The sequence below is a fragment of the Xiphias gladius genome, chromosome 19 (genome assembly GCF_016859285.1).
Source record: "Xiphias gladius isolate SHS-SW01 ecotype Sanya breed wild chromosome 19, ASM1685928v1, whole genome shotgun sequence".
NCBI classification, from domain to species: domain Eukaryota; kingdom Metazoa; phylum Chordata; class Actinopteri; order Istiophoriformes; family Xiphiidae; genus Xiphias; species Xiphias gladius.
In genome coordinates this window covers 16,738,341-16,766,320 of record NC_053418.1, presented here as the reverse complement: position 1 = coordinate 16,766,320, position 27,980 = coordinate 16,738,341, and the positions used below count along the sequence as shown (strand labels likewise).

Here is a 27,980-nt window from a genome sequence, read left to right as displayed (position 1 = left end):
TTACTGTGTTTACCTTGACGCAGCTCTCTGTAGGTACACAGTGAAGCGTGGCCGCAGCTCCCACCCCCCCAGCCCCCCGGACCTGAATGAAGACAGGCTAGTCAGTCCTCCGCTACGGCTAACTAAACTGCGGAACTACGGCAGCAGTACAGCCCGTTGCTCGTCATCTGTAGACTGAAGTTGCGGTACAGCGTAAACACCACGGCCTTCCTTATCGTTCACCCTTGCGTGTAGGTTATCGACTGCAGGTAAGAAAGCTATCGAGAACAGTCACAAGTTGCTCGTTAAGTTAATGTTAGCCAGTTGCGTCGTTTGACAGCTAACGCTAACTAGCTAGTCTAATTGGTATTCGTCGTCAGTTTCAAAACAAAGCCCGCAAAACCGAGAAGTTGAGACTCAGCTGTCACCTCCAGAATAGCCTGCTACAAGGCAAGGTATCTTGGGTGAAATCTGTCAAACGATTGAAAATATATTACGCTATCCAGCTGATGTTTTGCACGCTCAGCGAATGCCCAGTTAACGTTATTTCGCTGGCGTTAAGGCTAAGTTGAAGAAGCTGACAGCAGGTTAGACAGTGACGCGTTGGAACTGATAACTAATCCAGCAGCTAGCGTTAAGATACGTGGCTCTGTCCATAAAATCAGAGTCAAGTTATCTTTGAAGCTTGGATTTAAATGTCCGAGAAGAGTTCATCGTCCGGTTCGGATGAGGATGTGGACCCGGAATCTGGGCAGCCTGCGGAGCTCGGAGGCGTTTTAAGCAAGGTAACGTTAGTTGAATTATTTTCAATCTAACAGTGTTGTATGCTGCAGAAATAACTTCTGGCTCACATGTCTTGATAACACACTATTAGTCTGAAAGTAAGACGGACCTGAACCGCAACATTTGAATTTATTCCTATGCGCACATCATTTTGCCATAGGATCTGTTGATTGCAAAGTGCAGCTAACTGTTTGTCTTGTACCTGTTGTTTGTTTACAGTGGACAAATTACATACACGGATGGCAGGACCGATGGGTCGTGCTGAAAAACAATACTTTGAGCTACTACAAGTCGGAGGATGAACGGGAGTACGGCTGCAGGGGGTCTCTGTGCCTCAGCAAGGCTGTCATTACAGTAAGTTTGTACCATGGTACGAGAAAGGAACATTACTCCGCAGTCTAATGCACAGATAGTCAGTAGAATGAGCTAAAACACCTGTTCAACATTTCCGTAAGTAAGGGCTCATAAGATGGGGGATCGCGAGTAGGGTTAACTCTTGAGGAATCCTAATGTTTTGATCCTGTCTTTCCCTGTCATTAGCATGGACCTGAACTTTTATTCCTTTCATCCATGTTCCTCAAGGATAAAACAGTAAACATTAACTAGTAATGAGGCCATTACTAAGATAACAGGTAGGATTGACACCTGTATTTTAGCAAACCAAGGCATTCTTGCTCCAGCAATCTTTTGAGAACTCTCCCATGACTCCTCCTCCATGGTAGTTATTGCACAGGCTACCTGGCATTGGCGTTCACTCCCATTAAAATGTAAGCTTTAACCACATAGTGTAGAGATTTGACTTGTATTCTCCCTATGCAGGCCTCCTGTTAGTGAGATAAACTGAAATCCCACACCCTGGTTAAATATTCACTGTTCTCTCTGAGCATACCACCACCAAGTACAGAGGCCAAACAAATGGTTTTACTGTGATTTGTACAATAGGATTATATGACTCAAAACTGGATTAAAACCATAACATGAAAGGTTACAGTTAGTTTCTTCGTAGTGAGTGGTCATTTGAGTGAGCATTCCTGTGTTTGTGCAGGTCTAAATGGAACTCCACACAACATTCATAGTATTTTAATTGTGTTAAGTGTTGTAATTTTGTTATGGGAGGATAACTAAGAGTGCACACAGTTTAATTACACATGCTCACTAATAATTTGAGTAATATGACCCACACTGCCACTTCTTACCGCTCTCTCTTCTTCCTAAATATCTGAAGCCAGTGCTGTCTAAGGAGACCGAAGTTTGAGGAGTCAGGAATGCAGAAACATGCCTCTGTTTCTCTTCTTGCCTAACATCAGTTTGTTACGCATTGTGAAGCTGCAGACAGCAGACTTTCCTCGTACGGAGGCAAAATGTGCAGTATATGTTACTGTCTTAAAATTCCTATCGTAGGCCAAGGTCTATTATCAAAAGGTCACATCAGTTCAAGCTCTTGTCTATTCATTAGTGTATTCCTGTCAGTTATATATCTTTGTACAGAGAAAAACTGTATAAATAATAGTGAATATTTTTATATTAATTGTGTGACATATTATTTTAATTAAAATAAAAATCTGTATGCACACAAACTAGTTTGAAGACAACTCATAGAAGAAAAAACTTAAGTCTTAGATGTCTCTTTTGTGAATTATGACTTTGTGACTATCAGTGTTTGATTGATAACCTCCTCATTTCTAATACTGAAGATGCCTCAGTCCTATACAAGGTAAAAAGCCAGTGCAGAATGGATATAAAGTACTGCTTACGCAAGGGGAAAGAGAATGTTCCAGGCAGAATGAAAGAGGTATAAACTGGATTGTAAAGCAGAGGTTTATGGGCTGTGTCTGATACAGCACAGTAATTTCTGTGGATTTCTCTAACCAGTAATGGCATCATGGCTGGATGCACTTGAGGTTCCCAATGCATCCCCTCCTAACGGTGAAATTTTGAAACTGGAGGGCATTTTTGAGATTACACCTGTCTGAGGGAAGAGTTTTTCTCTGAGGCTGTCTGACTGTAATAGAAAGAAATTTAAGAGCCAGAGAAAAAAAAACAGCCCCATCAGCATCCCAGATATACAACTTGTAAAATGTAATAACAATGTTAAAGTGTTAAGACAATGTTGCATAAAATTATGCAGGCTGAAAGTTTGTATTCAGATTTTGTGTGTATGTTGCTGTTGTCAGTGGCAGCAAATAAGCCAGAACATGAGCATCGCTCAGCAAATCTAATTAAACTTGGGCAACATGAGGTTATGTCAGCTGACGGGGCAGCTGTAGTCTTGGGGCTACTGAGGAGAAAAACGGGGAGGAGATTCAAGCCAACTGTGTCTTATTTCTTATTAGGAACCTTTGCAGAGCAGATCTCTCCGTAGTTGAGTGCAGCAGTTAAATTCCAGTCTGAGAGGAAACGGCGGAATTCTTTGGCGCACATGTTTGGGAGCCGGTCAGTGGTTGGAGCTGGGTGGGGGTGCATTGTAGAACAGGGAAGTGAAATAGCTGGAAGATTTGGCCCAGTAGTAGAGTGAAAGGGCTTGATGACCCAGGATCTGATGAAGGCATGCTAGAAGAATATCTGTTTTTTGCACAGCTCTGCTGCGGTCTTTTAGGGTTTCGCCTTGAGACATAATACATCAGTTTCTAATTAAAATTCCTGTTTGTTGTGTGGCAGAGGCTTTTCAGTGACTGATTGAATCCATGTGTGTCCAGAATGTGTCAGCGCTAGTCAGCTAGTGTCATAAACAGACAGATGACTTGTAGAGGTGCTCTAGCAGGATTTTTTGGCTCCTGTCCCTCAGTGATTTTATTGCTCGATGGGAAAATGTTACATTGAGTTTTTGTATTTTGTTATTCAAATAAAGATATTTGGTTTTGGTGATAGTATTTCCTGACATGACTCACACACTTTGCCTAATAACTATTCATGAGCCTCTCCTCTTTCTGTGCAGCCTCATGAGTTTGACGAGTGTCGTTTTGACATCAGTGTGAATGACAGTGTTTGGTACCTCAGAGCTGAAGATCCTGAGCACAGACTCCAGTGGATTGAGTCGATAGAGCTGCACAAGGTGAGTAGCTTGTGTTTCTTCTCTTTCTTTATCAGTGTTTCTGAATCTTTCCTGCTTCTTTTAACACGTTGGTTTGCTTGTCATACAGACTTTATTGTGATCATGTTATTCAGGGCAATTTTGCCTACCTGCAAGCAACTCAGCTGCTTTACCCTTCAAGATTAATTAATACTACAGACGCTCAGTGTGCCTGAAACCATCCCCTGTGGTGCTCAGGGATATTTTGATTTGCTTGGTGTTTGTCAAGAATCAGAACAAATTTTCTTATGCCATATTGTGTCAGTTCCTTAGGCTATAATAAATATTGGGGTAATTGTTTGGCTCGTCTAATCATCCACTGAAAACATAGTTTTTTTTTCTGCAATTATTCACATATTTCTAGTATTCAGGTTCAACTTTGGGTCAGGGTGTTTTTGGCAACAGTCAGGGTGTTATCTGCTTTGTTCAGTGAGCTGGGTGTGGCTGGACAGGGATTCGGACACACATTCACAAGCATACACACGACCCTTTACCCTGGGAATGTGAGGAATCTGAGGAGTCAGATGTTGAAGTGGGGGTATCCCCTGTCATCAGATAGCAGGCAGCTGCTAACTCTGCAAGGACATCGAGTTAATGATGTATGGTTTTTCAACATAGGGGTTGTAAAGCAGATTGAATATGTTGTCATGGCTTAGTGGAGAAGTGCTGTGGTTCTGATAGTTAGTGTGTCAAAGGTTGTATTTAGGTCTATGTGTTTACTGTGTGGGTGCCTTATTAGTCATGGCTTTGGCGATTTCACTAGGCTGGGATTTGTAATGTACGGGCTGCTGCAAACATTATTACACAAAGATCACGTGTCTAGATTTGGATATAGATGGTAACTTTATAACAAACATAATGTGGCAACACACATTACACCACCACCATGCACAGTATTAGAAAATAGAATAAAATATCTGCTTTAGTTCATTCTTTGTTTTATCAGGATATAGAATATAAACTAGAGCATAGAAAAACTGCATTTCATTATACGTGCAACAGATAATGCTGTATTCCATCCAAAACCTGCTGACACAGCTAGATACACTTAACTGAATTTGTTGTTTAGCTTGCATCAGTATGCCCTAAATATTAAGCTAGCTAACCATCAGTTTAGTGGTATTTTGTTTTTATAGATTTGCTTATAAAGTGTTCAAAATATTCATAAACTAACAAACTTGGGTCATACCAATCAGTTTGGTTTTGTGGTTTTGCTGTCACATTGGCTGAATAACAATTCATTATTGTGTGCTATCAGGGTCTTCTGATGTCATTTCTGTGTGACAACATGCAGTTATTTAAATCAATTATTTGTCTTGCTTGCGTTGCCCCATAAAAAAACAATGTAGCTGAAAGACCGCAGTAAAAACACCACCCTTGAAAAAAAATCACTATCCTGTGAACTCTCATTAGCCCTGCTTCTCCACAAAAATGGTGCTGGGGATGGTTGGTGGAATGTTAGTGCTACTGGGTGTTGGCATGTCAATTGAGTGTGAGTGACCACAGGTCTCTTGTCCATTAACCACAGTGTGAGAGTATTTCAGGGTTATGTCTGGACCGTGACCCTCAGTAACCTCAGTAAGCTCAATGCAGCACTACCTGCAGCATTGCTGTAGGTGAGTGTGTCAGCAGTGCTCCCAACTGGACAAAGAAGGACTTGCACCATGCAGTGTTCACCACTTGCATTCCAGTTTTAATCTTTGTGTCAGGACCCAACAGGGCATGAACCAGTGTAACCTACCTCAGGATAGTGTCACTTTTCTGCTACTTTATTCAAACATATTTAGTACTTGTTCTGCAAATATTGATAAATAAATATATTTACACACATTCATACACAGAGCATCTGTCCAACATCAGTGTGATGAAAAATAATTTCTTTTGAATTCTAATCTTTGTTTGTTACTACAAATTAAATCTTAAACTTACTACATTCAACCTCCTCTGGTAAAGTCCTGGACAGTTATTTCAGGTGCAAAATGTATAACAAAATGTTTTGAGATGTCGTAGGGTTACAATTTTCGCCGTTGTATACTAATACTTGGCTCAAGCTGGATTTATCTCAGTCTCTCACAACTATAAACGTGGTTTAATATTGGTTGAACGAGTCATGATTACAGCTTTTAAATGCCTCTTATGAGACACTATTCAAAAGGCAAACAACCACCATTTGTGTATCTATGTTACAAAATTACGCAGTTATTGTTAAGGGAAGAAAAGCAGTTTTTGTTAAAGTCCATTTGTGTTTTTATGTGTGGGTGTGTTTGTGTTGGTGGTGGGAAAAGTCGTGCTTAATTTAGGGACGTTTAGTGCAGCTCTTGATGAATAATGTATTTTTTTAATCGCCCGTTCTCACAGCAACAAAAATCAAGACGGACACATTGGTCATACTGAGAAGACTGTTCCATTCTGTCAGTTTCAGAGGGGTGATATGGGAGGGAATGGGGAAAACCCCTTGTATTAATGTGTAGTTTTAACACCGCTTCATCAGGCTGGTTGTTGGCACAGTCTGAACACTACTGGTCCAGATCAGACTTCACAAGGGGATATCAGCAAATCAGAAGAAGAAGGAATGAAAGGAGAGTGAGGTACATAGAAGTAAAGCAGAAGATCCAGACAATTGTTGTGCCCTGCCTCCCACTCTGTCTCTCTCTCTTTTTCTCTTTCTTTCTCTCTGCCATAATGTACAGTAGGCTGCTTCACTCACCCACCCATTTGGTACTTAAGTGGTTTATCGCACAAACAGCTCCGGAAAGCCTTTGCCTCTCTCTCTCTAATGCATACATGCATGCACCCTTCATTTTTACCACTCTCTCGCTCGCTCTCTTCCATGCAAAAACACACACTCACAGTTGCTTGTTCAGTAATGGGTGCTGGACTTAAAGATGGACAAAATGAAAAGGTTTCACGTATCAGGGTGTGTGGTCTGTTGATATATATGTAGCACGGGTGGAGTGCATGCACACGTGTGTCTTTGAGTTCATTTGTGTGTCTGCAGAGGAAGTGACTGAGAGCAGACCTGCTTTGCTCTGTCAAGATATTACAAGACTCTTCCTCTCGGCTCAGTACATCTCTTCTGCTTCATGGAGAAGCTAGTGTCCGCCTCTCCTCTGTCTGCTACGGAGCCAATGACTACTTTATCTTCTTCTCTCTTTCCTTCTCTTATCGCTGCTTTCATTTAGTTGATGAGCTAAGCTGAGCCTGTATGGCTTCTCTTCTTTTTTCCACCTCCTCCTCTTCTTCCCTTTTGTTCATCAGTGAGGTGTTTCCAGGAAAACAGGAAAACTGGATTTAAGCCTCTTAACTGACAGAACATTGTGAGTGTGGGGGGAGCTTCTGGGCCATGCTGGGGCCAGCAAACTGCCGGGACTGCAGCAGTGTCCTGCTCTGCTTTGGCTGTTGGAATGGCGGAATGGTGGGCTTATAGCATGTTGGCATGCTGCTATCTTACTGTCACTCATCATTGCGGTCTTTGATTAGTATGCCAATGTTTTGACCTGAATGATTACTGTACATTTGCCCTCGTCCGTACAGTGAACAAAGGGTTATTTTCTGTTTGCATGCATGCAGTTTTTCACATTAATAACACTGATGAGCTAGCCTTAGCATTGAACTCCACTGCATGTAAGTCCTTGTAAGAAATCAGTCACTATTTTTTATAAATTAAATTTATATGGGTGTATGCTGGACTGCCAGCATTTTTAATGAGAGTTAATTTTCTAAACAGCAGTATGCACAGATGTGTTGAACATCTCAGTGGTGGTTGCTATTCTCAATCACTAAGCACTCATTTTATTACCATCACAAGGCTGTGGGCACAAGATGCCATTTAATGTGTTGTGTATGAGTGAGTTTAATTTGCTTGGTTGGGTCATGCAGCTGACCAGGTGCATAAAGAGCGGCTGTCTCTGGGGTTGTCACAGATTGGTCTTCTTTGCTATATTGTAGTGCATCGATTTGCCTCTTGGTCTCAGCAATACAGTGATAATGTGGCACTGTAGGTATCAAAACATTAATACTTGTGGAACCATAAGTGGTAACACACTGCATCTGAAGCATTTTGCTGACCACGAGTCAAAGTATCAACAATCATCGACTTCCATTCCTTCTACTTTTTAGACTGGGTCGGGTAGTTTTTTGAGGCTGAAGCTGTTGTATTTTTAAATTTCATTTTATTGTACGGTGTTTGTGGTATTTTTTTCACACTGCCTTTATGTGTATCTTTTATGAATTTACCAAATTTTTCAAGTTTTGATTGCACTTCATATATTATCCCATAGGGATTTTACTTGATACTAGTTAAATAATGTATGACTCTGGTTGTTGTACTATACTGAATTTCTACTTCTCTACTTCTCTTTTTAAAGAAAATTTCCCAATTATCAACTAAATCTACTGCATGCAAACTTGTGTAACTTGGGGAAAATGTGATGTGTTACTTTTAACTATGTAAATGCTTAAATTTGTCACTTAAACCTGAATATCACAGCAGTCACAGGATTGTAAGAATGTAAACATACCCTTTAACAGCAAACATGGAGACTTTTTTTTCTGATGGCCTGGTCTTAAAGAGTCTACAACAGAGCTCACTATCTATTCACTAGCATTCATTGTAAATTCTCCGCCACCTTGTAGTGCCATAGAATCACCTAGCAGAGGAATGTATGTGTGCGCCCTCTCAAGTTTGTCACCTGACTCCCTCTTCTGTTTGCTCACCGTTCTTAAGAAATACCTCTGCCTGCCAATTGGCCAACAGGAATAGCTTACAGTCTCTTGTTAGTTTAATAATCAAGAGGAAAATAACACACTAAACCCAAGCAAATAAATTGAGACTCATAAAACATACCACAGCATGTTATGGTCCTGATTCTTACAGATTCCTACTTTAGACTGTCACACTGGCTCCACATTACTGTTTCTACTGGATGAGTAAAGGTATAAATTTAAGTGTGGTCATGAATTTGCTGTCTCTCTAATGTAGTGGATAACAGTTAACAGCTGCATGTGGGACAAACAAGAATATTTGTCTTTGGTGGGGTTGGCTGGGCATGCACACACATACAGTGTGTATAATAATTCAATTTGCTGAGCTGGTGGTTCCAGGCATTAATGGAACAAATGCAGTCACTGCCACTACTTAATTCTCAGTCATATATCTTTTTAATAATGCCATGTGAAACAGTACACTTTATGTTCTAATACAGTGTATTCCTCCAGAAAGTCTCAATCAAGCCGAGATCAGTCCACTCTAGGATACGTTGGACTTTATTTCCACCTACTGTCTGTTAGTCTGTTAGTTACTGTCTGTTGGCTGGGTTGATGTGTGTGTGTGTTTATTTGTCAGCCCCAGTCCCTTTCAACAGACTGTTTGCCTGTGTAGGTGTAAGCCCTGCTGTAGTGCAGCACAGCATTACTCAGTGCTGCTGACTGCTAGAATGTATCTGACTTTCTGTCTCTGTCTAGTTTTGATGAACATCAGACTTACTTGTTATATGACAGATTGTTTAATTTGTTTTATGCACTTATTGATCTTCTGTTCCCTCTTCTTTGCTCCTCCTTTCTCCACACATCTTCTGTTTTCTTCTGTCTTTACCTATCTTCTTCATCATACCTACTCTTTCCTCCTTTCTTTTCCCTTTGTCCCTTGTCTGGGTTGCAGGCCGAGTCTGGTTATGGTTCAGAAACCAGTCTGAGGCGTCATGGTTCCATGTTGTCTCTCACCTCCGCAGCCAGTGCCTTGTCTGCCACATCCACATCCTCCTTTAAGGTAAAAAACATGGTCACAAATGACTCAGTTGAAAGATGTTACCAGACATGTTAGCAGGCCTTGCTGGTAACATTTCTGTGTTGGTGTTAATAATTAGCATTTTATTTTTATTACTCATAATGTCCTTCAGATCATTGCCTTATGGTTGAAACAACAAAACTGAAATGACCTCTTTCCTCTGACTTTGGTATAATTTTTTTGTTACCGTTTGCGTCTCTGTACTTCTGTTTCTCTCTGCACAGAAGGGGCACAGGCTGCGTGAGAAGCTAGCAGAAATGGAAACCTTTCGGGACATTCTGTGCAGACAAGTGGACACCCTGCAGAAATACTTTGACTCCTGTGCTGATGCTGTCTCCAAAGATGAATTTCAGAGAGACAGAGGTAACCTGTGGTATAAAAACACTATTAATGTTGCTCATGTCTTGTCAGCAATTTAGTTTAAATAGTTTACATTTGCTTTAAACTGGCTCTGTTTTACCAAAAAAAAACTGATATTAAGAGCAGTGTGGACATGACAATGAGAAATTATTGTTGATTTTTACTGGCAAATGAAAGAATCTGTAGATGGGGAGCTTCTTTTCTTGGTTCATGTGGTATGAGGATTGAAGAACAGTGGTTGTTAGGCCCATTGTGGAAGGAAACAGAAATCAATATCCACTTACAGGGCACTTTGTGGGTTGTTAAATTTCTGAAGCAGAACCTTTCTGTAGCCTCAAAATAGCTCATAGAACCTGATTTCTTATGTAGGTTAAACGGATGATGTAGTTTAATCTGAATTATTGGTTTGTTTGTTTTTTTTGGGGGGGGGGTGATTGTTTTTGTTTTTGTTTTTTTTGTTTATTGCTAGAAAATTTGGATTGTGTCATCAAAAATTTTCCATTTAAGAAAAAGTTCCTATGCGTACTAGTCCCGTTGGATAGGATTGAACATGTTAAGTGATATACTCTTAGCTATATGTCCAGGTTTAGGTATTTATTTATATTGCGGTTAACTGGACATATAGGCAGTAGATAGGTCTAAGATTGCTGTTTTCTTACCAGTAGTAGAGGAGGACGAAGATGACTTTCCTACCACTACAAGACCCGATGGTGAATATAATCACAACAACAATGGCAGCAAAGAGAAATGTGAGTTTACCTGCAGATACTTTCCAGTCATTCATTGCTTCATTTGCAAATGTTTGTAAAAAAAAAAAAGTTTTGATTGCTTAGCCTGATAATAGCTGATTTACTTTAAATGTAAAAAGCTAGAATGTATATTTTTAATCAGTTGTTGCTACATTTTTTGTTTCTGTCTGTGCCAGTGTTTTCCCCTGCGATTACCAAAGGTGTAAACGGGATAGACTTTAAGGGCGAGGCCATCACCTTCAAGGCCACAACAGCCGGCATCCTCTCTACCTTGTCCCACTGCATTGAACTGATGGTCAAACGAGAAGACAGCTGGCAGAAAAGATTGGACAAGGTTCGGTCTTGCACTCTACACACAGTGAATAAAATAAATGTCACCCACAGTGTGCGAAGTTTCATATGGATAAAAGGCCGTTTTGTTACTGGGCGTGTCAGCAGGCAATGCTGTGTTGAAGTGTCACAGACTGAGGAGCTAATTGTTGCCTTCAATTGTCTTTAAGTGGTTGGTTATTATGACCAGGAATTTGATGTTTTGGGCTTTGTCCTTCAGGTGATGAGATTGTGCTGCAACACTCTCCTGTCCATGTGTAGCCATGATTGTAGTGTGAAAACGATCGTGTCGGTGAAATTTACTGTTAAAAAGTTGCAGTGGTTGTTTTGGAAAGATTAGAAAGGGATTTTGTGGAGATCAGTCTGGAATTGATTTACATGTAAAATACACTAGCTGTATTAAATAAATCGCTTTATTAATGAACAGGTTAGACAGTGAAGGAGTTTGTTACTCCGTTACTTTCAATATATTTTTTGTGGGACATGTTAAAGTGCCTCAATGGAAGGTGCCTTAAGCAAGACATTTCACAAAATAGCTCCCTGTTCAACTGCCTGTTGTAAATGTAAAGCAAGATGGTGGTAAAAAGATAATCTGTGCTTAGGCAGCATTAAAAAAGGGAAAAAACAGTTCAGGAGTCCTCTAATTCCATACTCCAAATTACTGCAAAGTTGTATGTTTTAGTGGATATAGCTGGTTTATAGGTGATTACTTTAAAGCAATTATATCAAATGTAACATTAATCGCTATATGAATATACCAGTTTCACAGTAGTCAGACTTGCTTACCGGAAGCAGAAATGCACCTGTTGCTCATAATTAGCTTTAACCTTTTTATTTTTTGAGCATGAGTGATTGGAGTTCCTATAACACTCTTCCATTCTTTTTTTTGTTTTTGTTTTATCTAGTGAGTGGTCTGTGTCTTTAAAGGTAGGCTCTTTAGAGCTGCACATGCTTACATCTTGATCAGCACAGCTGGTGTTGTCAAACCAGTTTCTTTCCCTCTTTTTTTCCTGTGTGTAAAGGCGTGCTGCCCAACCCTAAAACTTACAAAAGCTGTGAAGGTCTTTCACTTAATTCGGCTGCTCAAGTGAAAACTACCTCATTCTTGTCTGTGTTTGGTTATCTGTGTGAAGTTGAGCTGCCAATGTGGAGTAGGGAAATAGAAGTTATTACAGAACACAAACTCAAAGGAACGAGACACGTCTGCTCAGACTCGGACAGAAAGTAAATTAGAAAATGACAGCCCGGACGTCATGGTGCAGTTTATGGAAGCCCTCGCTACAAAGGAAGACAGAGCTGCTCACATACCAGACACAGAGATGGATACCCCTACAGACAGGAAGCCTTTTCTTTACAGTAGGTCTCTGTCTGTCTGTTATGCACATCTGACCAAACGATCACCGCCTGTTTATTTTATATGTCCACACCCTCGTTTACACTTTGTTTGTTTGTCTCATTCGGTCTTGTTTCCCTCCATTTAAGGATTTTTGGGAGAGCATTATTGATTTATATTACAGTATACTCTTAACAATAATTGCTTTGGTTTGCTTTATATATAATAGTCTAATATAAATAAACTGTATGAAATATGAACTGTTTTTTGTGCTGAGTTGTTGAGTGGTCTCGGCAGAGCTAAGTGTACATTGCAAATGTTTCTTGATGCTTAGGTGGGTTTGTTAGGTTCCTGTACTTTTAAGTAATAGATATTGCATACTTTTGCTCTAGCACTGGAATTAAGTCCTCCATTGTATGGCAGCAGTCTGTTGTTTTCCAGTTCATATGTTTAAGGTGTGTTGTGTTACCTTTGGCAGGCAATGAGACATTAGGTAAGACCTGTTTGAATGCGCATACAGTCGAAGGATGTGGTGGGTTCGTCCAACTGTTTCTGACATGCAGACCTCTGTTTTATTCCCCTTTTTTGCAAACTTTATCAGCTGTAATCTGATGGAAAGAGCATTGTCACTGGGGCAGGGAAGTTTTCTGACTCTGTAACACTAAAATCCTGTTATTTATTGTCCGAATGTAAAGGATCAGCAGATCTCTTACACAGATGTTTTTAATTGGCATTTCTGTTTACATGCTGTCACTATCAATTATTGTTTAAATACCCTTACACTAACCATTATTACACTGCTCTGTCTGCGTGTGCAGGAGCTCGAGAAGAGGAGGAGGGTAGAAGATGCCTACAAGTCTGCTATGCATGAACTGAAGAAAAAGTCACACTACGGAGGCCCAGACTATGAGGCAAGATGAAATTAGATAAACTAAATGGAGTAGAAATGGCTATATAAACAGCAGAATGATTTCTTGACTTTGTTCCATGAGTCCCAAAACGTGCATTTTTATCATTCTGCACCTTGGTCAGCACTGTTCTCAAAGGGTCCTATAAATCTAACAGCGTTTGTTGTTGCCTCTTCACAGGAGGGGCCAAACAGTCTGATCAATGAAGATGAGTTCTTTGACGCTGTGGAAGCAGCACTGGACAGACAAGACAAGATGGAGGAGCAGGTGTGATTTTGCACAATCAAAATCTCCTGTACAGTTTGGATGTATAAAACTATTATACATTTAGTGTAGAAGGCATATTGAATCTCTCTTGTTTCTCCCTTCCTCATCTTTCTCTTTCTGCCTCTGGAAAATTATTTAAGCACAGTTACATACATTACACACAGAGATGTTGCCTATCTCTGTAGTCCAGTCTTCTGAATCTCTCTCTTACCAAACTTATACTCTGTTTCCCTCAGTGCCAGTCAGAGAAGGTCAGGATATCTCAATCTTCCTCAGTTTCTGCTGGAGACGCCTACTCCACCATCGGTACACACAGATTTGCCAACAAGGTGCTCAACACATTTCTTATATTGTCCTTAATGTACACCTTATTTCAATGTTACTTTGATCTAATTTAAGGCTACGAGTTGCTCCTCTTTTCTACGACTTATCCATCCTGTTTGAAGCCTAATCAGTTTACAACCAGTGTGACCTGTCTGTAAAGCCATGCAACTTCTCTGGACTTAATCTGTTCACTCAGAATGGGTTTGTGTTTATTGCCATATTTTGGGAGCTTCAATAGTATCTTCACATAAAATGCTACTTGAGCAGGCTGTGATTGTGTGCCCTGCTCCACTGCAGTGGCACCTCTTTCGGGTTTGGTCCTCATTTCTTTCTCTTTCAACCCTCTTTCTACTGTACAGCTCCATAGCCATTCTTCTTCCCTGTCTTCCGCTGAGCTGCTCAGTGCTTTGGATGACATTCACAGATTCAGCGCTCAGGTACTGTATTAGGTCAACAGAGAGCACCTGGATCTGCAGGAGAGATGCAAACGCCTACTGCATTTCACCGCAGTCAGAGAGAGCATGAGCAGATAGCGAGAGAATGCCTACTAACCAGTCTCTCCAGGATTTCACAGATGTTCTGTGTGCTTTGAGTAGTATGTTCTAGTAGGTTTTTACACCAGAGTCTTTGGTATTATAGTATTATGTGGTGCAGTAAGACAACAAGCCTGACTGGACTAATTTGAAATTCCTGGAGAGACTAACAGGTCGTCTTCATCACATTACGGCTGTCATCATTCCATTTATATAAATATAATGCTGCATGGCTGGAATCTAGTAAAACCTCTTCATTTCTGTCTCCTCCTTTCCTCAGATCACTGTGTCTTCCACAGCATGCGCAAGCATGAATCCAGACTGGTTATGCACTTTGTTCTTGATGCATTATTGGGATGATGAATAACACCCCCCACGCCGCATCATGTTTTAAATGTTTATCTGGTTACTGCTCAGTGGCTAATGTACTGTATTTGCTTAGGGAATTCCTAAGATTCTGAGAGCAAGATAGGTCTTTGTTTGCTTCCAATTATGTTATCAAAACCTCTGTAATAAAACACAAGCACAGGTGTAAGGTGTGTTGATTGCTCAAGACTGCAAATCATTAAACTTGTGCGTAGCACCCCAATACAGTATATTCTTCTTTTCCCTGAGCTTTGTCCTGTTTCAAAGCATGTCCTCAAATAGGCAGGTAAAGAACAATAAAAGGCTCTCTAACATATGAATTTAATAAATATCTGTCTGTCTCATAGGTGGAGGAGATGGTGCAGAATCATATGACTTACTCTCTTCAGGATGTGGGTGGAGATGCCAACTGGCAGCTGGTAATAGAGGAAGGAGAGATGAAGGTGAGTATAGAGGACAGAAGCTGCTTATGAATCACTTCCCTTGTTTGCTAGCTGTGAATATTTAAATCTCATTCATGTTTTAACAGTTACTGTGGTTGCAATAGAAGCACTGATAGATCAGAAGCAGGGAAAGTTTATCAGCTAAAAGTATTTATGTCAAAATGGAAAAAATAATCCATGAAATTCATAAAATAAGTCATCAGTCATCAGTACTTTAAAATTCCACTTAAATAAAGTACCTGAGTAAGTCCACTTAGTTACCTTACATCACTGCACCTTCACATTCGAATTTATTTAACATTTTGTTAAGTTTTAAAACAGGAAAAAATCAGCTGAAGTTATCAATCAATGGTGAAATTAAGATGATCCCTAAAGAAAAGTTCATAGCACTGATTAGTTTTGTCTGATACTCTGCACTGTATGGAACAGGTATACAGGAGAGAAGTGGAGGAGAATGGTATCGTCCTGGATCCTCTCAAAGCTACGCATTCTGTGAAGGGAGTGACAGGACATGAGGTGTGCCACTACTTCTGGGACACAGATGTCCGAATGGACTGGGAGAGTAAGACCACTATTTCAGAAGTCGCCATCATATCAACAGTGTTTGACGGTCTCTCTTTTAATGTCATGACCTGACCGAGTTCTTCCTCCCTCAGCCACCATTGAAAATTTCAACGTTGTGGAAACGCTCTCTGATAATGCCATCATTGTTTACCAGACGCACAAGGTAAATCGACTACATGGTGGTTTTAGACGTTGATGAAATGTGTTGTACATTTGATCAGTAATATTCTGGAGCATATTTGATTTCCATCTGAATGCCTCTGGTTGTTTTTCAGAGAGTGTGGCCTGCTTCTCAGAGAGATGTGCTCTATCTGTCAGCCATCAGAAAGATCATGGCAACAAACGAAAATGATCCAGACACATGGCTGGTCTGCAACTTCTCTGTGGACCACAACAATGCCCTTGTAAGATGACTGCATTACACCTATTATCATGCAATATTGCAAGTGAGGGGGCCTAGTGGGTCAAAAACAAATCAGTGAACATACTGCTTGGCCTGTGTGTGTGCGTGTGCGTGTGCGTGTGCGTGTGCGTGTGTGTGTGTGTGTGTGTGTGTGTGTGTGTGTGTGTGTGTGTGTGTGTGTGTGTATATAGATATAGAGATATAGATATAGAGATATATAGATATAAGTACTGTCATTAGCTTAAAAATGCATATGATTCATTACACCTTATAACTACATGTATCCCTCAGTCGAACAAGGCTTTGTTTGTAGGGCCCTTTTTAAGTGCAAGTGGAAGAAAGAATAGTTGTAGACCTCTTCACCTCAGTTAGTCTGTCAGATCTGCTACAGTGAGATTTGTGGTGGCTTGGAGATTGTTTGCATTTACATTTTTGTTTTACTTTCAGCCCACAAACCGGTGTGTTCGTGCCAAAATCAATGTCGCCATGATCTGCCAAACGCTGGTCAGCCCACCAGAGGGTGATAAAGAGATCAGCAGAGACAACATCCTTTGTAAGATCACCTATGTTGCCAATGGTGAGTGCCCCCCTAGCTTCGGTCTTTATACCTAGGCAAGATCAGCAGCCAACAAAACAAAGCCACTCTATCATCATCAATCTAACTATAATCTACCCCCAAGCACCTTAATGCCCACCCTGTTTTAAATGCCAGAAGGAAGTGTTAAGATGAGCCCTTACCTCTAATCAATTGGGGTCAAAATGTTATTTCTAGTCTATAGACAGACCATACTAATATAAGTAAAACCCACCGAATTTCCTAGACTATACAGGAGAAATTAATGAAATAATTAATAATATAACTTAACACTACACTATTAGCCATTCAGGCTAATGCATTGGAAAATTAATAAAAGAGAATATATCATGTTTGTGAGTAATAGCCAAGTCAAGCAGTGAAGTCCTCGAGCTCTTCTGTTACATCAGTGTAAACAAATACAACTTGAATGTTATACCTTTCCCCAAATAATTCAGATCAACCTAATATTAGCCAATATTTCTGCTAATTGGTCTTTGTGTAGCTGGTAGCTGACCTGAAGCGAGGAAGTCCGTCTGCTCGTGTCTTTGAAATGTCAGTCCTGTCCGCTCCCCTGACTTCTTGTAGATGAAGAGATTGTGACATAAAACAGGGCTGCAGAGGGAAATCCCGAGCCAGTTTATTGTTAGAGAAGACAGGCAGGTCATGGGAGTTAATTTGATAAAGTAAGAATTACATCCTTGTCTGTCACTAGAGGGCACCTTAGACCGCTGTCTATGTACCGAGTCTGTATAATCATCGGTTTATGAGTTTTTTCCCCTTGTGTGGCTGCAGTAAACCCAGGAGGCTGGGCTCCAGCCTCGGTCCTCAGAGCTGTGGCCAAGAGAGAGTATCCCAAGTTCCTTAAACGCTTCACCTCCTACGTCCAGGAGAAAACTGCTGGGAAGCCCATCCTCTTCTGAACAAAAAGAGGTAACCAGGAACCCAAACACATCTTGTTTTACAACTGAGAAAGCAAGTAAACTGATAAGATACAACATTGCTCTCACTGTCAATGGATGGGGATATCGCCTAGCTGGCTCTTGATCTGTAATTTTGAACCATATAAAAGCCAGCAGATGTACAGAATCTGATATTGTTTCAGTTTTGTTCATTCCTAGGGTACTGACTTTTAGTCTTCCTTCTTGTTTCAGGCTCGCGAAAGGCTGAGGTTGCCCACCAGAGAGACTGGGTTGTTCAGCATTAAACAGGCTCTCGACTACATGACCCATTCACCTGACAGTTAGAACGTATTTTCAGGCTACTACATGCAGGACACCATATCATCCACAGTACACCTGCTTGTAGAGGAGACTGGTTTTACAGCTTTAATCCGTCAGTAATTCTCATCCCAGCCACATTATAATGGCTTAACACCATCTGTTGGTCATGGGTACATTTGTATGTAAATTCAAGAGTTTCCCAAGTGGTTTTTGAATTGTTGTTACGGATTATTTGCTTTTTTTGTAAATTGTTTTGTACATTTCCTATGATTACATACTTCTTGACTTTTTTTGGGTTTGCTTCAATCACTAGTATTACAGCTCCTTGTTTTGCTGCTGCTAAAGTAACTACCATGAGTGAGGAAAGTAGATATTGACAGGAAAAGCATTGATGAGGTGTGGTACCGTGTCTCCTCCTTCTTGCCTTCTCCTGTCCCTCTAGTGATGACTCTCTCTGCAGTTTGAGGGAGGGTCAGAGCCTAAAGCGTTGAAGTCTTTATATTTCTAGATTGTTATAAAGTCGCTTTCGGAGAGCACCATGGACACAATGTATTGTATAGAGAAAACAGACTAAGTCTTCAGTTAGTTTACCTATGTGAGAAATGTGAATTGACTGTTAAACGCTTGAATCTGATTACTGTGATGGGCCAAGGAAACCTGAAGTGGCAAATGAAGAGCATTTTCTAAGTTTAATGAACTCATGTTGAACAATATTTTTGACACATTTGAACTGATAATCAATAATTGGATAACTATGATGTAGTTAACTGTGGTGTATAGGTGCTAAGTTGCACCCTATTGTCAGCGTATGTCTGTCTTGAACCTCCATGTCACACACAGTTCCTGACAGGCATTTCGAAATGAGCAGCCATAGTGACTAATTCAAGATCCTCTCTTTCACTGAGAGATGAGTGGATACATTTCACACACCCTAGGTTGTTTTTAACCATTGGATGCTATTCTGCAGGTTACGGTAAAGTTGTAAAATGCTGAGTAGGCTATCATCTGTTCCCTACTTTCTCAGTCATACTCTAACATTACATTTCACATGCCACACTACAGTACAGTGGCCTCCTGCCCTATGACTGATAAACTACCCCTAGAATGCCTTAGACACCAGGATGAACCCTAAAAATCCTGGCTTTCTCTACTGTACAGCCACCAGATGTGCATTTATCAACACTGAAATGAAGCCGGGGGGGGGGGTCAGCATTTCACATCATCTTACCTCAAGATTTATATTTACTCTAGATTGTGTTTAATGCCATCAAAAGTTGGGAGTTTTGCAGTCAGTAGATCTGCATACTTAAAAATGAAACCATCAGAGTTTCGGTTCAAGAGGTTAGTAAGGATCTGGATAATTGTTTTGCTGATGATTACAAGAGCTAGATCTATGAGCAATGTAAGCTGAAGAATGCATTTAGTGTTTTTAATTTTGATATTCTGTCAGTAATCTACACACTTTGTATATTTCTAAGTTGTACATCAGAAGTGTTATTATTTGCACTAAATGTAATGCAATTTGACAATGTTCTGTAAATTAAAATTGTTACACAACAGAATTGAGTAAGTGTACTGTTTTACTTGCACTAGTGTGAAACTGAGGGTAGTTTCTGTAAAGTCCTGTAAATTTAACTGAAAAATTATGCATAAATACACAGGAGTGATGTGCAAAGAGATAATGTTGATTTTTGATTCAGATGTTAAACACAAGTAGACACTGAATTTTAGCAGTTTATTTATAGGAGTCTCCTCTCTATATATATAATATATATATATATATATACATATTATATATATACACATATATATATATATATAATATACATATATATATGCATTGTCCTTACATTCAGCGATTAAAGTATTTTTTTCAGCAAATGGTAAAATATTGAGATTTACATAAATTATGGTATCAACTGACGTGTTATCGAGGAATTCAACATTTATATTTGGATATGGTCTTGATGAAGAGGTATCAGACGGCTAAGTGTAGGATGCATGTCTCATAACTTCTTGAAGAGGACACACTTATTCGGTATCAAAGGATATCCTGAGTAAAAGCATCTTCAGTCGTGACGCAAACCTCACAAAACTAGTAGCTCCACATCAAAAATGATCTACAATGTTCCTTTGTTGTCTCTGTACACGTAGTATCAATGACTTAAAGAGGTGTGCATTTGTAGAGTAAAAAGAGAGAAAAAAAAAAGTGCATATTCACAAATCCAAATCCCTGCTTAGCCCACCCACCTAAGCAATGTCCTCAGAGAAAAATATTACTTACAGTAATCATAACCAATGTCAAAAGTGCCTTTTTATGAAGAGCGAGTGCATTGTCCCTTCGCTCTGTGCTTCATCCAAGAGCCAGTAACTGTCTTTTCTCACTTCTCTTTACAGCAGCCCTTCGCCAGGGCTTCAGGTTCGTGTCAGGGCAACACGAATAACAGCCCAGCTAGGAAAAGGTCCCCACTTTAACGACGTCACAGTCTGCGTTTGGCTTCGGTGGCTTAAGAATCAGGTCTGTTCATATGAGTCTTTCTTCCTCCTTGTTGGCTGTGGCTACAAACTGGCTTGTGTCCTTTGTGTGATATTGTCAGGCCCCCCTTCGTCAGGGACAAAGATGCCATCGTAAATTCATGGTAAACATTTCTCATCTGATCAGCAACTAATGCAGTTGCAAGCTTTGAAAGTTTCTTTCATTTCTTTCTGGGCAGGAGAACATTTAAAGAAATGTATGATTTGTATCTAGTCTCTCCTCATATGTGTGTGTGTATATATATAGTAAATGTTTAGATCTTTGTGTAGGCCATAGAAACAGGATACATATATAAAAGTCATTGGCACTGCATTGACACATGCTCTAAAAAGCGACACTCAGTTCAGCCTGATTTTCATCACATTACATGGTATGCCACATGGTTCCTTGCAGATGTCATCGACGTGGCTTTGTGTCTTCTTTTAGTCCTTCAACCGATGGAGAATCTCAGTCTTTTTTTGTCTTGGCAATACAAGTGGCAACATGGATCTAGCAGCACTGGAAGTGGAGATGAAGGCCAGTCTGACCTGTCCAATGGAGTGCGGCGATTGTCTTATGATTGGCAGGAGGAAATGGAGGTTGTAAAGCTGCTCTTTTCACTGCAGGGAAGAATAGAGTATAGAAAAGATTATTCATGTAGTTTCGGCCTGTTTTCTTGATGTGAACTAAACATGCATAAGCACAGATAACCGATATCTGAAAACCTTAAGAGGACAAAACAAGTCACAAATCCCCAAGAATGGTCCCGATGCAACCATGACCTGAAATAACAGATGGAGAAACAACTCACCAAGTAGACATCGAGAACAGATCCGTCATCACGGTCTATGTCCACATCCATGGTGCTCTGCTCAGAAGTGAGGCAGATAGCACTGTCCTCCAGGGTAAAAGTGGAGCTGGATGCAACGTCATCTCTGAAACAGAAAAAGATATTTTCATATTAATCTATGCAGTAGACATTCCAGAGTTTATTGTCTGGATGAAAGGCAGTAAAAAGAAAGCAGCTGTATAAACAGTGCTTGAAAACGGATGAAATACATATTCTCCAGAGACAAATCACACACTATTGCAGACACTGATGTCAAAGAGGCAAAGAGATGAACCGATGGTGAAAAGGATGGAAAACCTATCTTGTGTCGGGCCGGTGGAGACCTCAACTGAGAGTCCCATAGTCTCAGAAACGTCTCACGGGACATGAACAAAATCTCCTCAAGACTGTCCTGATGTGACCACAAAGACTTGGTCAAAATGAGACTCTTTGTGGGAGAAAATGTACTACAAATGATCACATCTAGCATAAAATATAAGAATTGTGGGGTGGTGAAAGATGCACCATGAGATTGTATCAATATGTGAATCAAATATGGCTTATAATGTATTTTTAAGGTCAGGAGACATAGTGCACCTTTGTTCATCCTCCCTTTCTGTCACCGTTCCGCTTCACCCACCAGGGGGCAATGAGAGCAGTTTTCCTCACATGTACATCAGGTGACTCCCTGATAAATTCAGGAATGTTTTTTTTACTCTTTTATGGCATGTGGCTGACTACTTTTTGTGTTCAATGTCAACTGAAAGCCAGATAGAGAAAGTGGCAGACAAGTACAGTTGTAGAGACAGATGGCTAAAGTGAGATGTACATGTAAACAACCGCTTTGCTTTAGAGCAATCCTACCCTAAAACATCACAACACAAGGCGTTACTGCTGCGACAGACAAACCAGCTGTCAGACAGGGATTATTGTCAGTGGATATAAAGTCTCCATTGCACCGCTTGGCCTCTTTTGTCACAGTCTTTCTGCAGCATAATGGCACCGAGCAAGACTGTGTCAAAGCTGCTGTTTAAATATTTATGAAAACAGTTGACAGAACAATGTCAGGGCAGCAGCAGGTGACTGATGAGGGGACAGGACTGGACAAGTCACACAATGGAGCCTCAGAAAGCAAGCAGAACCTGACACTACTGGACAGGAGAGAGGTGAAAGATGGTGGAACACGAAGAGGACAGAGGACGAAGTGTTCAGAAGCTTCTAGAGGGAGAATGAAACTGTCCTTTACGAACAGCCAGATGATGTAAAGAAGTTCTTAAGAAGTGGGTTATGGGTTTAACAAAACCTGTAAAATGCACATAAATGCTGATTATTATTATTATTATTATTATTATTATTATTATTATTATTTGCAATATCACATGAGGTAATACCTTATAAAGGTCTTCATCTATTCCTCAACACTATACCATTAAAATAAATAAATTACGCTGTAAGAATTGCTGGTTAATGAAATCAAGTCAAACCAACCAAGCCCTTCCTGCCCAAAGTAAAAACAAATATTCCTTGTCATGAAAAGATTTGTGTCGTACTTCCAGAATATTTCTTCCTCCCTGTCTTGTAAATGAAAGTGCCGGTAGCCACCATCACACCACTCGTCCCCTGACTCTACTGTCCGTATGTCGTGCAAGAAGTGTGTGTATGTGTATGTGTTTTGGATACATGTTGCCAAACCAGCTGAGTCACCTGTTCCATTACGCACGTCACCAATAAAACCATGTGATGTAAGCACACAGGTGACAATAATGTGGGTGTGTGTGAGCGTGTGGTGGGCGTGGCAAATTTACCTGTCTTCCATCTCGTCGTCAAGGCCACACTGTGTACAGGGACCTCGCATCATAGCTTTAAGGTGATAAACTACTCAATCCACTCCTAAATCAACCCAGAGTGTCATGATATAATAAAAGCAAGCAGGCACCTTACCTCTCCTCTGTTTGGTTGTCCACGTTGACAAAGATGGAGGAGGTGGAGATTGTTCCCATGGAGGAGCCCTCGTAGAACGACGGGTTGGCAGGGACCAGATCAGGACGCAGGTATGAACCGAACACAGCTGAGGAGAAAACATTCACATGCATGTGAATTTCCTATGTTTTTGTCTGACGCTTACGGCCTGGTAAATGCCAACATCTTTCAAACTCGACGCTCCCAGTTTGTAATGCAGTTTTGTGTTGTTTTTTTTTTTTTTTTAAATAAATTTTTACTCTCCAAGCCCAAGCTAAGATGAGACTTCTCAGACTTGTGAAAGCTCGTCCAGATCCACACAGATATTATAAAACTTTTCGCAGGCTGAGTAGTACTACCCATGATAACCTGAATTTTGTCTGTAAAATCGGTGCAGGTCCCTTTTAACCGAAAGAATACACAGCGACCAACACTGACACACACAGCCATGATTCCTTGGACGATGCCCAGCGCCCCATTAGTCAATCAGTATGATCAATACAGCTTTATATAGCTATATTGATCAAAATGTAAAGCTTTCACTGGATCAGCCACCAAGGAAAGGACAAAGAGTTATTCTTGTAATTCCGTTGTGATTTCCACTGTGGACTTAAAAAGCTTAAACAAGCCTAATTACTGAGACAAGGCAGGGCATGAGATTTTGATTTAAGTTAATTGATTAAATGGTTCAAAGTAGAAAATGCAGTCAGCAGAGTGTATACGTCTGCCAAGGCCAATGTCAAAGAACATACATCAGACCTCAGAGGAAAAAATTCAAATTCATAGTTAATGATCCAGATCTGCCCCAAAATTTAATTGGTTCTTCCCCGGCCCGTGCCTCACCCCTCCACTAAGTTCAGTGCAAATCCGTTCAGTAGTTTTTGCGTAATCCTGCTGACACACAAACAAACAAACAGACACGGGTGATTACCTTACCTCCTTGGTGGAGGTTATAAAACTAATACACAGTAAATTTTTCTGTATCAACCTCACACTCCAGAGTGAAACAGATTTCCTCTGTCCTCTTTAAGACTGATTTAGTATCCATAAAGAGAGGTTAGGAAGTGCAACAATCCAAATCGCTTTATAGCATGTTGCATCACAGCTAGGGACACTGTTGGGAGAGCGCTCTGGTCGTAAAGAGAAAGAGGACACATGACCCCGTGAGTTATCTTTCTGCTCCACACCCACGTCCCCCCCTTGTATCTTCCGATGTAGCGTTGGCAAACACTTCTTCGTCATATCAAACGTAAAGGTCAGACGCTGCTGCCGTACTTTATCAAACGCCAAGCTCATACACCTTCTTGTACTGGGGTCAGATTGTGATCATGAGAGGGAATGAGAGAGGAGGTGAAGATAATGCACCTAAAACCACACATCTCTTTTATTAAATATGCCCTATGGACACTACTATGTGAAAATTCTGTATCTAAAAGGATTCTAATGAGAAGGCAGGTTCTGTTTTCTTTCCATTAAGGCCCAGCACTATATCAGCCAGTGACAGCTTCTTCCCCGGCACAGTGCTGAGAAGACAACATTTTAATAGCCAAATGAAAGTGGCTGTTTACGAGCCTCAAGTGTTTCTAAAAAGCTTTAAAAAGCCGGAAAATCTGGAAAATGACTAAGAAATAAAATGGCAGATTAGGAGGCAGTTTAGAGATGTTGAGGATAACAGTAAAATGGCAAGTGCATATAGGATAAAAAAACTGTTTAGGTTTTGAGTTTCAAACAATCTCATTAATTACTTACTTCGTTGAACATCCCTGAATGTTGTCAAACATCCAAGATACGCTGTCTTACAAACTATATGGAAAAAACTGCTTCACGGTAAACTATAAGTTCAGTTCAAGTGAGCTTTTCCTAGAAGATTGTTGTTTTGTGTACCTTGTCCGTCCAGACTAGCGAGGCTGCGGGCTCCTCCCAGCCTGTCCCTGTTGTCCTCTTCGTTCCTCTCATCTGCCTGCAATGAAAGGATCTCCTGAGAGGACGACTTCAACGCTGGGATGGAAGTGCGAGTCCTCTTGGAAGGGGAGAATCGAATTGCTGCAGAGCAAAAAGGAGCACAGAAAAGAGAGAGATCGAGATTCAGGGAAGCAGAGGCAGAGAGACGTAAGAGGAGAAGATAATTGGAGGAGACAGAGGAAAGAGACGGTTATCCTGAATGAAGCAATGTTCACACACAATAAAACCCCAACGCTTTGCCTTCAAGATTAGCAGTAAAGTTATTAAACTGTTAAAATGCCTAGTGACAAATACAAAAGTGTCCCCTAAGCCATCCTTATTCTGCCTCCAGAGCAAGGCGTGAAATGAAATCCTTTCCTGTCATCTCTCTCTAATGGGACTTGGCGATGGTTAATAGCACGGCTAAATCCTCAAATCAATGCTTCAGCCATGTTGAGTTCCACAAGGGGGTCCTGTGTGGTTACATAACAATTGTTACTACATTTGATGTTAATGTGATGTTCCAAAACAGCTTCATGACTTTACCTACACACCCTGATAATAGACTCTGAGGATAAACCGGTTTAAGGGTTTGGCGTTAAACTTGACAGAGGATCAATCAGTCTGTCACGCAAACCATCAGCTCCGCATGCCGGATATCTACGGGTTTGGCGGGCATTAAAAATGGGAATCAATTTCATCTGTATTAGACTAAATGAGTTTTTGACCTTAAATTTTTACCCACCTCAGTGGTGTGTAACTGTTTCCTTCTGTGCGCTTTTTTGTTGTTGTTTTTTTGTGTGTTTGTGAGTTTCCGGATCGCCACATAGAAGAAATTACACTACAAATGATGCCATCTCCACAATACTGCAACTTGTCTTGAAGTACTTAGAAATTCAGATTGGATCAATTGGAGATTAGACAGGTGACTTCTTACAAATACTTAGGGGACCAGATTGATAGTGAGCTTCACCGGCACACACATGTGGCAAGTGTCTGTACGAAAATCCATCTGTGCCTCCATTTTCCTTCAGAGACTCAGAGTTTTTGGTGTCTGCAGGAATATCATGTTAATTTTTTACAGAGCTACTATAGAGTCCATCTTGTGTTATGGTATGGCCAGCTGGTTCAGAAACCAAACAGTCAAGTTTAAAGCTCAAATATGGAATCTGGTTAAAACGGCAGGAAAATTATGGGAACGCCCACACCCGTCACTCCTCAAGACATTTTTGAGCGGCCCACTAATCGGTATCTGACCCTTCCCATGTGTTGAACTCTGAGTATGTGCTAATGAACTCTGGAAGGGAGGTACAGGGTCCCTCTATGTAAGCACAACCGCTATAAGCATTCATTCATACCTCTGTCAGTCAAAGTTATCAAAGGGCAACTCCTGCAGGACAGACAGAAAGATAACCGGGGGTTTTATCTACGGCTTACGTGACTTTGTGTGTGTAAAGTGAGAGGTGTGTTAGTGTCAGGGTAATATTTGCAAATGTGTGCCTATCTTATGTGTATTTAATGTGTTTACTGTAATGTTTGTAACTTCTGTTTGATGCAGCAGTTCCCCCAATCCTAGACAATGTTCTCCAATGGGAGACAGTAAAGTTACCTTAATCACATCGCAATCTCAGTCTGTTTTGTATGACGTAGCCACATGATTGTTTACACATAACCAACATGAAGTCCTTAATTTTAAAGAAAAGGGAGGACAGTAGAAGGAAACAATATTCCAGTTAATGTTGCAGTCAACAGAATTGAGTTACCACTGATCTAATCATGTCACATTGACACGCAAATGCCTAGTAATAGACAATAAAGCCTGTCTACAAATTCACTTTCCTTATCAGGTCAGGATTTCCTACTTTCCACTTCCCATTGCTGCCCCTTCCCCTTTGTTTCTCGGTATGTGGGCTGCCTTCCCTCCTATGTGTGACCATGGTCAGCCTTCAGACTTACGCTGAGTCTTCCTGAAGACCCGTGTGCTCATGAACTTGAGGAAGCGGCTGGCATAAAAGCCGGGCCGGTGCACCGAGACGGAGTCCTGGGGACAGGTAGAGAAAAATGCTGGGCTTTTATTAGGCAGTAGACTTAAGAGTATGTGTTCAAACAAAAGGCTCATTCATCCAACCAGTAGTGTCAGATTTAAGCAAACTATCAACTTACACCATCATACACCAGGGCTTTCCATGAGTGTTCCAACTTTTTAATGAACCTTTGGAGAGAAAAAACAAGAGGAAGCCTCATCAGAACTGTATCCGCTTACGCAACAACTTCCCCTTTATGCTTGATCAAACCTGAGATGCTTCCCCTTTCTCTCTTGGCGGAGCATAAACTAAGGTTATTTTCAAGAATTTTAGCAGAAAAAACAATTAAGTTTTAAGTTATGTGATGTTTAACCTTTAAGGTTTGTTTCTGAGTGAGACAAGCAAACAGAAATAAGGCAGGAAAAGTGGAGACAAATTGGGCCTAATTATCTTTCTTCCCTGACCTGATCTCACCTCACCCACTCTTTGTGCATTTGATGCCTCGACCAAACAAGTCAAAGATTTATGCAATGATTTCAACAATTTCGAAAAGCCGATGAGCCAAAACCCTTCCTCCTCCTGACTCACTGCTTGCTCTCCAGACATAAAAATCAATGAGTAAATAAAGAAGACTGACTGAAATCATGTTGGATAGAGGAAAAGTCTTGGGTCCTTTTAGGAGTGTGGTAAAGTGGCTTGTAGCTCTTTCTATCAATAA

At 40.6% G+C, this 27,980-nt stretch overlaps 2 protein-coding genes across 8 annotated transcripts in view; one reads left to right on the top strand and one right to left on the bottom strand.

Moving 5' to 3' along the window:
- The first annotated feature begins 73 nt into the window (after positions 1-73).
- On the top strand, positions 74-19,560 carry LOC120805798 (ceramide transfer protein-like). 4 transcript variants are annotated; one of them, XM_040156371.1, is made up of 18 exons: positions 74-764; positions 982-1,116; positions 3,698-3,814; positions 9,492-9,599; positions 9,842-9,980; positions 10,643-10,726; positions 10,903-11,060; positions 13,208-13,300; positions 13,478-13,564; positions 13,801-13,893; positions 14,248-14,325; positions 15,135-15,230; positions 15,660-15,792; positions 15,887-15,957; positions 16,070-16,198; positions 16,645-16,774; positions 17,567-17,704; positions 17,926-19,560. In XM_040156371.1, exons 1-17 carry the CDS (start codon positions 675-677, stop codon positions 17,692-17,694), a joined length of 1,869 nt encoding a protein of 622 aa, XP_040012305.1. In that variant the 5' UTR covers positions 74-674; the 3' UTR covers positions 17,695-17,704; positions 17,926-19,560. The 4 variants fall into 4 exon arrangements, with proteins under 4 accessions (XP_040012305.1, XP_040012304.1, XP_040012307.1 ...); XM_040156370.1 differs by having other exon boundaries at positions 10,640-10,726; XM_040156373.1 differs by lacking the exon at positions 14,248-14,325.
- A 278-nt stretch (positions 19,561-19,838) lies between these two features.
- pip5k1bb (phosphatidylinositol-4-phosphate 5-kinase, type I, beta b) overlaps positions 19,839-27,980 on the bottom strand; it is a 35,883-nt gene continuing 27,741 nt past the window's right edge. For all 4 annotated transcript variants that reach the window (XM_040156023.1, XM_040156024.1, XM_040156025.1 and 1 more), the window contains exons 10-15: positions 27,402-27,450; positions 27,195-27,279; positions 25,182-25,340; positions 23,280-23,406; positions 21,321-21,444; positions 19,839-21,129 (exon numbers count right to left, since the gene is read on the bottom strand). In XM_040156023.1, coding sequence (XP_040011957.1) covers positions 21,127-21,129; positions 21,321-21,444; positions 23,280-23,406; positions 25,182-25,340; positions 27,195-27,279; positions 27,402-27,450 — 547 coding nt within the window. In that variant the 3' untranslated portion in view covers positions 19,839-21,126. The remainder of the gene's footprint in view (positions 21,130-21,320; positions 21,445-23,279; positions 23,407-25,181; positions 25,341-27,194; positions 27,280-27,401; positions 27,451-27,980) is intronic.

Excerpts from the sequence above, each read along its gene's own strand:
- LOC120805798 (XM_040156370.1), top strand. The coding sequence starts at position 675 with ATGTCCGAGAAGAGTTCATCGTCCGGTTCGGATGAGGATGTGGACCCG. Across the intron at positions 10,727-10,902 it reads CAATGGCAGCAAAGAGAAAT|TGTTTTCCCCTGCGATTACC; the intron begins GTGAGTTTACCT and ends TGTCTGTGCCAG. Across the intron at positions 13,894-14,247 it reads CACACAGATTTGCCAACAAG|CTCCATAGCCATTCTTCTTC; the intron begins GTGCTCAACACA and ends TCTACTGTACAG.